The sequence below is a fragment of the Odontesthes bonariensis genome, chromosome 21, assembly GCF_027942865.1.
Source record: "Odontesthes bonariensis isolate fOdoBon6 chromosome 21, fOdoBon6.hap1, whole genome shotgun sequence".
Taxonomy (NCBI): Eukaryota; Metazoa; Chordata; class Actinopteri; order Atheriniformes; family Atherinopsidae; genus Odontesthes; species Odontesthes bonariensis.
In genome coordinates this window covers 8,060,846-8,073,613 of record NC_134526.1, presented here as the reverse complement: position 1 = coordinate 8,073,613, position 12,768 = coordinate 8,060,846, and the positions used below count along the sequence as shown (strand labels likewise).

Genomic DNA, 12,768 nt, shown 5'->3' with positions numbered 1-12,768 from the left:
TGGTGTTTTGGAAAAAACTATGCAGCTTACTAATTCAGGCCAATGTAAGGCTAAATGTTTTGCGTAGTTTTATACGCCGATAGATTAGCAACATGAATCATGAAAGATCTGGATAAAATGGGAACTGCTGTAACAGCTATTAAATTGTTACTGGAGCAACAAAAGCAAAGAAAACTGGTTCTCATCCTGCCTCCCATGTGCAGCTTCTTTTTACAGTTTGGCAGAAATGACGAGCTCTTCCCAAATAAATGGTTGCGAAGACAAAAGTCAGCTTAACCACTGGCTCATCTTACCACACTCCATTTATCCATTCCTATTCTTCTCTAGGGGAATGATTTCAAGTTTTAAAATGACCAGATTTGCAATGTAAAAAGTTTACTGGCGAGCGGGGCCTATTTTATGACTCAGTGTGATCAGAGACAGCCACACCCATGTAACCAAATCTAGCTCAGACACTGCTGACACGATTCAAAAGTTAAATTTAGCATTACGTCTCACCCTTTTGGGTGCCGTTTATAAACTCTCACTCTCTCCACCTCTAACATCAGAAGGTCTGTGTGGCTTCCCATGTCATACGGGCTACATTTCTAATAGTCCTCAACTATTGCTTAGAAATTAATTCAAAATTTACCATTAAAACCAAATGACAGAGACACTTTTCCAACAGACTCCAGTGCATTTTATTGTTCAATCACATCATCATTAGAAACAGCCTGCGAAAGACAGATTTCATAGCATATATAAATTAAAATTTCCTTGACATTATAATCTGGATTATATTAATGCTCATAAATTTCTAATGAAATGAAAATGGTTTCTGTCCTTTAAAAAAATGTGATGCAGTACCACCATGTGGTGCACTCCCTCCCTTCCAATCGTGTTTAAAAAGCCCATCGAGCTACGCAACTTTCTGACTTTTAATTAATATCAAAGAAAACTCCAGGTGTGAATCGGAGTGACAGGTTTGAAGGTGAAAAGATCCTCTAGACTGAGACAGGCAGTTCACTCACAGTCATTAAGATTTAGCCTCATCAAATGGAGCAGGTAGTGATACAAACAGCTAAGCTGGACAGACTCGGAGACGCAGGATGTTTATTTGGAGCCGTACGATGACTGCGAACAAGAGCTGTGGACTGTCGTGAGCTTCGTGTTTATGTGTGCTTGTATGCATTTCTCCACGGTGATCTTTCACATGGCTTTCACTTTGATCTGCTTCATCTTCATCTGCTTTTTCTCAATTTTCTTCTGCTCACGCCGCTGCGCTGCTTCCTATAAAAAACATTTTTAAAGAAAGAGCGAGGTGAGACAAAGTGAGCTGTACCTCAACAGAATAATTTCAACTTTTCAGGAGACCAGATAAAAAATGGGATATTGTTTTATTCAAGACCTCCAAACGGCGTTGTCTCTCAGGGTCCTCCTCATTCATGATCCTCTCCTTCTCGGCTCTCTTCTTCTCTTCCCGCCGTGTCTGCGCTGCCTCCTGACGCTGAGCGTGAGTCTGCTTCAGAAAGTTCTCTTCCACACGGGCCCGGTTTCTATCAGCTTTCTGTTTGCCCTAAATATGCAAGATTCAAGGATTTAGAAACACAAATCTCAAGTTCTGGAAATTCTGGAAATTCTGGAATGACAGAGCAAATACCTCTCTGTTAAGACGGAGCTTCTTGACTTTATCAAGGCTGTAGATCACCATGTTCATGAGAGGAAGCAGAGCGTCCATGTCTTTGGGAGATGTGTTGCCCATGCCAGACACTACAAACAAAAACATTTAGCACAGATACATCATCAGTGAGATGAAATTATCTCGATTTATAGGATGGTAGGAGCCAAATACTGTAAGCTCACCATTAAATGTAAACAGCAGTGTCTTCTTGGTCTCAGGCAGCTTTAGAGGCTGACCCTCCCTGAAAAACACAGGAATCATAAGCATCGTGTAGATAACACTAACGGCTGTAAAAGACAGAAAGATTTAGGAGATACTTACTCTTGCATAACTTTTGGACCAGAAAATTGGTCCGAGAAATGGATGGACTCAATCTTGTCAGCATGGTTTGTGATATAATGCACCATCTAAAAACACAACAAATATGTCGAAAAGCGAAGTTGAACTGAAGAGCTGCATTTAAAGAGAAGCTATTTTACCATGCCTTTTAAAAATAATGCCGATTGTGATAAGACAATTAAAACAGCACCTTGTTGTCCATCACACCATCCGTGACTTCACCCATCTCACTAAGAATTGACAGGGAGTCTGGGAGGCCATACTTTGCCCCAGACTTTGGCTTGTCGCCGCAGAACTCACTCTGAATGAATGAAGAACCAGGAAAAGAAAAAGAGAAAGATCGAAGATCAGACCTTTGTTTTGGCGTCAACTACCGGCAGTGGAAGAGTGAAAAATGGCAAAAGTAAACGCTATAAACAGGAATTTAAAAAGAATACTCTAATTACAAGCAACAAAAGCATTTAAGAAACAATTAGGTTTTAAAAAGTTTGTCGAGGATATTCACCAAGTCCTGCATCTCCTTCTGCATCCGAGCCATGGCCTTCTTGGTACCCACAGCAAACACAAAAGTATCCATGTCCTCATCATTAAGAGTCACTTTGATTTGCTGCAAGCAAGCATACAGAGGCCGTGGGTAAGACAACATATCTGAAACACTTTTCAGAGATGTGTAGATCTCCCTTTAAATTCCAACAAGATTCATCTGTACCACTTGGTCACACGCGGGCCTCATCATCCTGGCCAGAACGTTGAGCAGGTCTTGCCTCTTAAGAAACTGCAACAGCCAACAAATACATTGGATGAGTACATATTTAGAAAAACTCTTTGAGATGCGTGTAAATATAACAACACATTATCAGTACCTTGAGTTGAATTAGCATGCCCTCACAGCACACACGTCCAGAGCACCACAAGTTGTAGATGTGCTCATTTTCCTGGTTCAGCTTCCCAGTGCTCACTGCTTCTTTACTGGTGCCATCATCACCTGGTCGTGCAATTTAAAGACAATTACAAACCCTAACTAAATTACGCAGAGAGATATCATTCGATATTGAGACAACAAAAACATCCAGTCATCATCCACACACTGCAATTATGTAACAGATCAAAGACAGATGGAGGAACTCACCCACGAGTGCAAAGTTGCTCTCTAGCAGCTCTCTGTGAGAGTTAAACCAGGTCTGAGCCAGGCGACTGTTTTTGTTCTTGCCTATGATATAGTTCATGATATAGGCCAACAGGCCAGTCACCATCAGGATCTCCATGTAGTAACTTTCCCAGCTGTTTTGAAGATGTGCAGGAACCTGCAGAGAATCATACTGCAACTCAGGTACAAACTCAATTGACTTGCCACCATGTTTGACTAAATGTCAACGTTTAATATTTGGTCCAGAACTGTGACAGTGACGAATCAACCTTTCAGTGCTGCAGTAGTGCAATGACAGCAATACACTGAAATGACATCAAGCATGGTTTGAAATCTCTGCATTGCAGTTAGTTATGCGTCAGCTGGCATACGCCAACATCGATAAATCTGCAAAAGCTAATGGCCCTCCATGCATCAGACCGCCTATTTCTTAAATAAAACTCTAATCTGTTATCAATGCTGCTGAAGCTAAAGTAGTTCAAAGGAAATCCGTGTCAAAGGCTGCACTTTTAATGATGACACTGTTCAGGTTCATTTACAAAAATGCATGTTAATTGACTGAAGCCTCTTTAGAAGCTAAATCCAACAGTAACAACACAGCGGAGGAGTAATCACATGATCAAATATGACTTTTGGTGCAGAACAACCTAAACGAAAATAGCTTATGGAGCTAACATAAATTATGAGCACAGTCAGGTTGCAGTCAGCAGGATCGAATATGTAGGGAACTAATTCTGAGCCGATTTTAGCAATAAGCCTGGCTTACCGTATGGATTATAAGGGGGTCCTTCATTGAGTGGGTTGGCCTGTCCATGTCTCCAAACCCCTCAAACTCATCCTCATCCAACTTGCTTTGTATGTCTTGATCCTTGTAAAATAATATTGAATGTCTTCTGAATAAAATCTTCTAAATGAATTCATATGATGGAAAATGTGCTGAAATATTGAGCTAAAGACAGTAATAAGAAGGTAATGTACTTGTGTCTCTGGGTCCTCAAAACCGTCCTGTCCATCCTCAAGCTCCACAGTGGCTTCATCTTCATCTTCATCCTCTTCAGGCCGTGAAGACGGGGACACACGTGGGGGAGGGGCAGTTTCTGCCTCCGCTGTTAAATCGTCATTCGTGTCCTCAAACTCAGCAAAGTCATTGTCATCAAAGTCTGCTATGTCCTCCCCATCATCAAAATCGTCATTGTAACGTCCCTTGGACACAGGAAGGGCCAGGAGGAGCAGCAGCACAGGTATTAGCAGGAGACGCACACTTCTCATGGTGGCACCTGCATCAGAGCACAGAGATAAAAATAAGGGTGAACAAAGCGTTTATAGGAACACAATACATCAGCTGCATGGGAAAATCTTACACATTCTTACAAAACAAAGGTTCAAATCTGTTCAGTAATGTGTCGACAAGTACATGTTGCAACAGGAAGGTAGTTTTGTATTAACTGTCAAATAAAACTGACAAGTTATCTGAAGGCATATCAAGCACCACGCTGAATAAATTCATTATATGAAGTGACAGTAATTCTGCTTAAATCCTTCCTGCAAGCTGAGACTGAAAACACACTCTGTGAAGTAGTAATTATTAACCGTGACAGTTGGCTTACCTGCAATAAACTTTAACGTAGCCAGTAAACATTTACCTGCTCAATCAGTGGGTGTTCGTATAATAAATTCCCAAAGTGTTACAGATCCCACCGGACCGACGCTTAACGACGAAACGACTGATCGCGGAAGGAAAGCAACTCTCGTGCTAGATATTGGGAAAGGCTTGATAAGGTCACTCATTTTTAAGCAGTGGGTCTTTCTCTATGCGAGTAAAACGCATAGAATAGTAAAAAAGTGAATTATAGAACTTTATTCTAATGTTACATACATGCCACGATAGGCTAATCTAAATGTTTCAATAGAGAGCTGTACTTCTGGTGGCCGAAGCGCGTGCTAACAAGCTAAAATAACTCACAATGTTTGACTCAATGAGTTTATAAATGGATATTTTAAAAGGCGACAAAACTGCAATTAATTATTGACTATTGGATTAAACCACAAGCACTAATAGACCCCACCCATCCCCCCACCGTTTGAACACTAAATCTGCGTTAGCAAATTTGGCATTAGCATGCAGCTTACTAGCATGGCACCGTGTTGCTGCCGAACTACGTATCATCTGAGAAGATAAGAAGTATATTTACTCTTTAATACGAATGCTCAAAACGAGTCTAACTGAATAAAACGGGCGAATATGCTACTTACCTGGTGACAAATTATGAAAATAGACCTACAGCTCTTGAGAACAAGAAATCGGAACTGTCCTTGAAGTAATGTTGTGCCTAAAACAGGAAGTGAGCATGAAATCGTATCGACCTTTCAAAACAAAGGTGTCCCTGTAGAAAACTTTTTTTTAAATTTCTTAAAGCATTTTTTTTTAAATGTTGTGCTAACTGAAATTAAATAGTTAAATTCAACAGAACTATCACTGACTGAAAGGGGGGGGGGGGGGGGGTGACACAATAATACAATATTAGACGTTTATGAAAGCATGTTTTTACTAGGAGTAAGACCAAGACCATTTAAAGAAAGTGGTGTTTTTCTTCATGTGAATAAAAGGGGGAATGTAATGAGTGGATATTCCAAATTGTATTAATAATTTATTTATTATTTATGTTTGAGATTTGAAAATAGAAATTTACTTTTTGTTGAACTCATCATTTTGAAAGACGTGTGATGTGTAGCCTTCAAGCTACTGAGTAAAGGTACACAAAATATGTCATTGTATACTGATGATTTGTCTTACATTTGTTCATTTAGAACATTAAAATGTTCTTTTCACTTTTAACTTTCAAACGTATAATAATTAATTTGAAAGAATAAACAGGAAACATAATGTGGTAGCAGTTAGCTTGATTGTGCTGCAATTACTCATTGTCGCCACCAGGGGGCGAATATGCGTCACACACAATACTCCAGCCAACGTATTGTAGCATACAAGGCTACCACACATCTAATAAAGGTGGTTGGTTTGCTTATCTTTACAGCGCCTATTTGTAAATATTACAAAAATACAAAGAAAATAAATCAGTTTGTAAATACTAACATACTAATACTAGTACTGCAAGTACTAAATACGGTACTTGCAGTAATCAGTACACACTCAAAAAATAAGCCAGACATACCAGCAGAGCTATAAAAACGTTACATCTGCTGTCTTGCCGACTTACTCATGCTTTTACTAACTGTTAACCCAACATAATTACATTAGTAGGAATGCAGGTAAACAGACATGAAACAGTCAAGTTTAAAAACTTATTCAGAAGATACCGGATACAAACACCTATACAAACTTAGATTGTAGTTTTACTTTTTTCAAGACATTTACTTTTTTAACGTTGGCTCATATTCGATCATCAAAGTAGTAATACAATTACGAGGCAGGAGATGAAGAAGTATTGCTCGAGAAATTTTGATATAAACAATAAAGAAAACATGAATGTTCATGCAGACGAATTATACGACTGCCAAAATAATCCCTTTAGGATTTTTATAAACCATGAACAGATAATCATGACTAAAGGTATGGAAATAAAGAGAAAGTTTTGGATTTTTTGTATCAGAAACAAAAAGCATTTGGTTTAGTGGTAAAAATAAAATGTGATATATTGATGAAAACATTTCTTTTTAAAGGAATAGTACTTTTATGTTGAAAATATGTACCGGAACTTGGCTGCATACTGCTCCACTTGACCGTCTCTAAGGTCGTAACGAGCAATGCCACTCTTTGTTAAGTAAAGTGGTGGAAAATCTTGGTCTGAAACAAGCATTGCTTAATTAAACAGTCTATATCAGTAGTTCTCCAGACACTTGCCCTCGCAAGAGAAAGCGGCTTGTCAGAGTGCGCTTGCGGGGTTTTGTTTTTTCGTAGTTCGCTAACGCTAGTTAGCTAGCGTTTTAGCTGCTCAGACAACAGCCGCAGCTCGCCAGGATGTCGCTTCACGGCAAAAGAAAAGAAATCTACAAATACGAGGCGCCATGGACAGTTTACGCGATGAACTGGAGCGTGCGCCCAGACAAACGCTTTCGACTGGCACTTGGGAGCTTTGTGGAGGAATATAACAACAAGGTACGCAGATTTATTATTCAACGGCTACATTAAAAAAAACAAAAAAAAAACGGCAATGCTAGCTTATGATGCTAATGCTAACTGTCGTCCTCATCGAGGCTTCAAAACACCAGTGCCTGATTTGTTATTATTTTCTGCAGCTCATAAGTTTTAAGCTTTTTGTTTCTTTATTGAGATTTGACATGAATTTTGCACGTTCGTCACCTCTGTTATTTTTCTCCCAGCGTCAACAATTTTTATTTGGAGCCAGAAATTGACGCTGGCTCCTTTGTAAACAGATATTTAGCTAACACGTTTGCTCTCACTCAGGTTCAGCTGGTAGGTCTGGAGGAGGAGAGCTCGGAGTTTGTCTGCAGGAACACCTTTGATCACCCTTACCCCACCACCAAGATCATGTGGATCCCGGACACCAAGGGGGTCTACCCGGACTTGCTGGCCACCAGCGGGGACTACTTGCGCATCTGGAGGGTAGGATAATAGATATCAAGTGGAAACCCGGTCATTTTGTATTTGTTTTTATCCGAAAATCAAATTAAATCGGAAGGTCAAAATCAAAACATCTTAATAAACGTTTCCTTTATGTCCAAATGTAGGAAATATGTTACTTGTCCTAGCTTCCTTCTTGTTCACATATGACTGAGTTGAGATATTTGTTGTTAGTTTGGGTCCACTTGTTTCCCAGGAGTAAGGGGTCGCTGCAAATTAAAGACAAGTTGTCACCTGTAGTGAAACTATTAATCATCACAGAAGCATTTTCCTCTACTATGACTATGCCCCATGTTCAGGGTGACTGAATAGTCTCCGTCCTCTTGTCTTAACCCATCTCTAAACATCTTTATTGTCAGTATACTGACTTATAAGACGTTATAAGAGTCTTTTTGGTACTATAATTTCTGAATTAGCCAAAAATGTTTTTGTTTTTTTTTTGCAAGAGATTTGATTTTCAGCACAATACAAGCTTTGTAATTTGCCTTTTTACTTTACAATGTCTTATCTTCTAAATTAGAATAGAAACAAATAAAATCTAACCAGGCAGTGGTCTTAAACGGAAGGAGCGTTTCTCACAAGATGGCGCTAACGTCCCAGCATACAACACGCCTTGATGTATCTACACCTTTTCTGTAGACATGCAGTAAATTTTCACCCATGGCACAGATAATAAGCGCATAACAGTTGCTTAAACTTGCAAAGTCCTCTTCTGTATCAACTCTGAACAATAAGAAACACCTGTAAAAATAACACATCAAATCATCATTTTCCTCATTCTTAAAAGTCAAAGGTTAACAGGTTAACTGGTGATTTTGTATATTTAGTTTTTTTTATTTGTTTTAATGAATGTTGAATTCACTGGAAAGGTCAGAACCAACTCGTGTGCATGCACACAAACATGTGGGGATACATCTTCAAGTGCAGCCACACTTGAGGTGGTTTAGCTGTTTTTCTCAGTTGCATTTCTAAAAACAAAGATGGAAACACCTGAAGCGAATCTGTTCAGGTGTCGTGAACATTTTACTTGCAAAAAGCCACGAGAACAATCGGGTGCTTTTACTGTCAAGAGAATAAACCTTATTGGGTGAAAACCTCAGTGTCCAGACGCATAAAATCAACACTCCTCTGGGAGAAGAAATTGAATTTGGAATTGATAAATATCAGGTTTGTTGATAGAAACCTGAAAATAAAGCTGAATAGAAATGTATTTAAGTTTTCATGTCACACTGAGTTGTAGCGCTAAAGCTCTGTTGTGGCAGATAAAGTTGGTGTGTTTACTCCTTCATCTTGGTCAACTGGCAGCTGTGAAATTGTCTCATTTGCTGGTAAAAAGAACTCATTGTGCGACATCGGCTCAGTGACATATTTCTTTGCATTTGTCTCACAGGTCAGTGACACAGAAACGCGTCTCGAGTGTTTGCTGAATAACAACAAGAACTCTGACTTTTGTGCTCCCCTCACCTCCTTTGACTGGAACGAAGTTGATCCCAATCTGCTGGGTAAGAAATCCAACAACTTCAATGATAATAAAAACACGGCAAATGTTAATATGATTTTCTAGTTTTTGCTTTGTTTTGCAACGTCTGTATTTGTGACGTTTTATCTTTCTTTCTGCTCCGCAGGAACATCCAGCATCGACACCACCTGCACCATCTGGGGGTTGGAGACTGGTCAGGTGTTAGGACGAGTTAACCTGGTGTCTGGACATGTGAAGACCCAGCTGATTGCTCATGACAAAGAGGTCTGTGGGTGTCTGCACCAAAGAAAAACGAGGTGCTCTACGTGCTCGTGTATGATGAGGAATAATCAGTGCGTCTGTGCAGGTGTATGACATCGCCTTCAGCCGTGCAGGAGGGGGCAGGGATATGTTTGCCTCTGTGGGAGCTGATGGATCGGTGCGCATGTTCGACCTCCGACATCTGGAGCACAGCACCATCATCTATGAAGACCCCCAGCACCACCCGCTGCTCCGCCTCTGCTGGAACAAACAGGACCCGAACTACCTGGCCACGATGGCCATGGACGGCATGGAGGTCAGTTTGCTGTGTTCAGCCCAACTTTTGAGTCTTTATTTATGTCAATAAACTTTTCTTTTTGTGTTATTATGCAGCACAGAAGGGCTGAACTGTGGGATATTGAGAAACAGTTTGGACTTTATGCATCTCCAAAGCTGGAGTTGTGTATGCATAATGACAATAAAGAATTCTTGAGGAATTGTTGTTGACCTCTTGGACAAGTCAGATTTCTACAATTCTACAATATCCTGTAGAACTTTGCCTGTTTGAGGAGGATTGTGTGGTGTAACCGAAAGCTACAGCTACTCAACGGACCAGTCATTAATATTTCTGTTTGGCAGGTGGTCATCTTGGATGTTCGTGTGCCGTGCACTCCTGTGGCTCGGCTTAACAACCACCGCGCCTGCGTCAATGGCATCGCCTGGGCTCCGCACTCCTCGTGTCACATCTGCACTGCAGGTGAGTGGTTTTTTTTTTAATCTAAAAAGGGGCCTAATTGAATCGTTTTTGTGTGTTTTGACAGTTTGATCCAGACTTTTCTATTTTTGTAGAGGCATTTCATGTTCGTAATTGACACGATGTGCTTGGACATAATATAAATAGAAAGATTGGCCTTATTCAGCTCAATGAGATCTTATTTTAGTTTCATTTCCATCTTTACATGCCCTGATGGTCCTGTCTCTGTGTGCCTCTCGTCTTCCCTCAGCCGATGACCACCAGGCCCTGATCTGGGACATCCAGCAGATGCCGCGCGCCATTGAGGATCCCATCCTGGCCTACACCGCAGAAGGGGAGATCAACAACGTGCAGTGGGCCTCAACACAACCAGACTGGATTGCTATCTGCTACAACAACTGCCTGGAGATCCTGCGTGTCTAAAGCTACGGAAAAGGAGCGCAGTTTCACATTTGGACTTTTGTGGTCCTCACCCCTCTGCTTTCAAGAAAAGGATCAGGCCACGAGTGGACTCCCTGAACGTGTCTGGAGTATCACATGCATACTCCACAATAACCTGGTTTACATTTATTTTACACGTTTTTTTCTCCACTGCTCTTCTATTAAACACGTAAAACTCTTATTTATTTTGCTCGGCAGGTAAGTGTTCAGCAGCTGTAACACACATCAGTGCTTTGAACTCTTAAGCTGTTTATGGAAGTCAGATTTTTATACTTCTTGATGTGATTTCAGCCAGCTGTGAGATTATCATGAAGGATTTTGATGTTTTGCATTTCATCTGTTTAATTTGTCGAGGTTGATACAAGCTGCTGTAGGTGGCAGAAGATGACCTCCCTAAGAAGTAGGGTTATGTTGTAGCCTTCTTGTGGAGTCATGGATCAACATATTATAGTCTTGTTTACCTATGTGGCAGGCAGTTAAATCGCCTCCTTTGTGGACGATTTTGTCTTGTCTGGAGCTCGTTATCTGTGCGACTTACTGTAAATAACCTGAGAGGGATTCACGTCGTCGGCTACCCATAGTTTGGCTGATGCTGTGAGGCGGCTCCTACAGCAGCACCCAGAACCTACCAGAGCAATTCTGTTCAGCCTTCGAGCTCCCTAATTATTCTCTTCTTCATCTTTTTATTTGTAGAAGATCGTGCTTTGAAAGCTGCTTTTTTCTTTGTTAGAGTGAGGTGTGAAATGGGTGGAAAAAAAACTTTCTGATTGTGTCTTTCCCTTTTTTTTTCTCTTTTTTTTTCTTTTTTCTGTGTGTTTAATAATCAAAGGGTCATGTCCTTGTAGCATGCCATTACAAGGCACGGTGTACATACATATAAATATATCAACTTCAGATGTTGGTAAGCCAAGTGTTCATGTTGTAGCTTTTTTCATAAAGTTTATTATTGAATTTGCTCTAATAAATTGTATTCGTCCATGTCTTAGAAACCGAACGCCTATTGTGTTGCTTTATTATCTGACCGATTACGATTTTATCTTTAGTTGCTTTAACAATAACATGTATTCAGGTTAGGATTTCGGGTATGTAATAAAGATAACGATTCCTTTATTGTCGCTATACATAGGCATTGTACAGTGAAGTTGGTGGATAATGAGTAACATGGTGCTCCCAGCCAGTACAAAGGATTTCATTCTTAAATCTATTTTCCCAGAAACAGAAATTGAGATAAAAATTAAAGGACCCTAGCTGGTGCATTCCTATTTATTTCACCCTCTATCAGTGCTTATTATAATCTATAAGTATTTACACCTTTTACTGAAGGATGACTGGAACATTTCTCCAGACTTGGAACTTCTGTCTAAAATCTGCTCCCGTGACAGACATCTTATGCATTGATTAGAAAATTTTCTGTGCTGTCAGGAGATTAAGTTTAGGTCGGGTGTCCTTCACGTGGTAACAAGAAGTGGGTAAGTGATAGTTTACCTCATTATACTGAATTATTGCAGTTCTCTCAGCCAGTCGGAGCTGAATGTTTCACAAAAATATATTCTTTTCTTTCTCTGTGGGAAGTTACGATAAATAGGAAACCATATTAAAAGCTAATCCAGCTTGGGTCTTGCATTTTTAGTGAGGTAAACGAGTCAAGGCTAGATAAGGCAAATTAATTTGGCTCAGCACTGCAACGCCAAGTCTCCATGAACATCAAAACCAAAAAATCCACTTCGACCGTATCTAGCTAATAAAGGAGTTTTGAATGTTTTGATTTGTGCCTTAAAGCACAACATCTATGAAACGACAACAAACAATAACTTTCTTGCCACATTCTAAACTCATCTCCTCGTCAGGTTTGGAGCTGCCAAAATAAATGTCTGAGTTTTAATGTTTAAAAACAGTGACAGCTGTTCCTGGGGTCCAACTCAGAGTGAGCAGATTGTTTGATGTATTGTGGATATTAAACCTGAGATGACTGAGACAGAAAGGTATGGAAAAAACACAAATATACTCAAACAATCAGACATATTCACTGCAAGTCCCTCCTCAAAGGTTCAGAGTGGTCTCAAAAGTACAACCTAACAACTTGGGCCTTTTCTTTAGTTCTGGG

The 12,768-nt window shown here is 40.1% G+C and overlaps 2 protein-coding genes across 2 annotated transcripts; one reads left to right on the top strand and one right to left on the bottom strand.

Moving 5' to 3' along the window:
• Nucleotides 1-656: 656 nt before the first annotated feature.
• Nucleotides 657-5,487, bottom strand: ccdc47 (coiled-coil domain containing 47). Its single transcript, XM_075454924.1, has 13 exons — nt 5,400-5,487; nt 4,125-4,423; nt 3,913-4,014; nt 3,129-3,303; nt 2,863-2,984; nt 2,709-2,774; nt 2,505-2,606; nt 2,190-2,300; nt 1,982-2,067; nt 1,843-1,901; nt 1,640-1,749; nt 1,388-1,555; nt 657-1,269 (listed from the first exon to the last, which is right to left on the bottom strand). The coding sequence occupies exons 2-13, from the start codon at nt 4,413-4,415 to the stop codon at nt 1,189-1,191; spliced, it is 1,473 nt and encodes a 490-aa protein (XP_075311039.1). The 5' UTR covers nt 4,416-4,423; nt 5,400-5,487; the 3' UTR covers nt 657-1,188.
• Nucleotides 5,488-6,875: 1,388 nt separating this feature from the next.
• Nucleotides 6,876-11,658, top strand: dcaf7 (ddb1 and cul4 associated factor 7). Its single transcript, XM_075454925.1, has 7 exons — nt 6,876-7,263; nt 7,573-7,731; nt 9,140-9,251; nt 9,375-9,493; nt 9,576-9,785; nt 10,109-10,226; nt 10,474-11,658. The coding sequence occupies exons 1-7, from the start codon at nt 7,126-7,128 to the stop codon at nt 10,644-10,646; spliced, it is 1,029 nt and encodes a 342-aa protein (XP_075311040.1). The 5' UTR covers nt 6,876-7,125; the 3' UTR covers nt 10,647-11,658.
• Nucleotides 11,659-12,768: the final 1,110 nt, after the last annotated feature.

Excerpts from the sequence above, each read along its gene's own strand:
- ccdc47 (XM_075454924.1), bottom strand. The coding sequence starts at position 4,415 with ATGAGAAGTGTGCGTCTCCTGCTAATACCTGTGCTGCTGCTCCTCCTG. Across the intron at positions 2,607-2,708 it reads GGCCCGCGTGTGACCAAGTG|CAAATCAAAGTGACTCTTAA; the intron begins GTACAGATGAAT and ends GCTTGCTTGCAG. Across the intron at positions 2,301-2,504 it reads AGAAGGAGATGCAGGACTTG|AGTGAGTTCTGCGGCGACAA; the intron begins GTGAATATCCTC and ends TCATTCATTCAG.
- dcaf7 (XM_075454925.1), top strand. The coding sequence starts at position 7,126 with ATGTCGCTTCACGGCAAAAGAAAAGAAATCTACAAATACGAGGCGCCA. Across the intron at positions 7,264-7,572 it reads TGGAGGAATATAACAACAAG|GTTCAGCTGGTAGGTCTGGA; the intron begins GTACGCAGATTT and ends GCTCTCACTCAG. Across the intron at positions 7,732-9,139 it reads ACTACTTGCGCATCTGGAGG|GTCAGTGACACAGAAACGCG; the intron begins GTAGGATAATAG and ends TTTGTCTCACAG.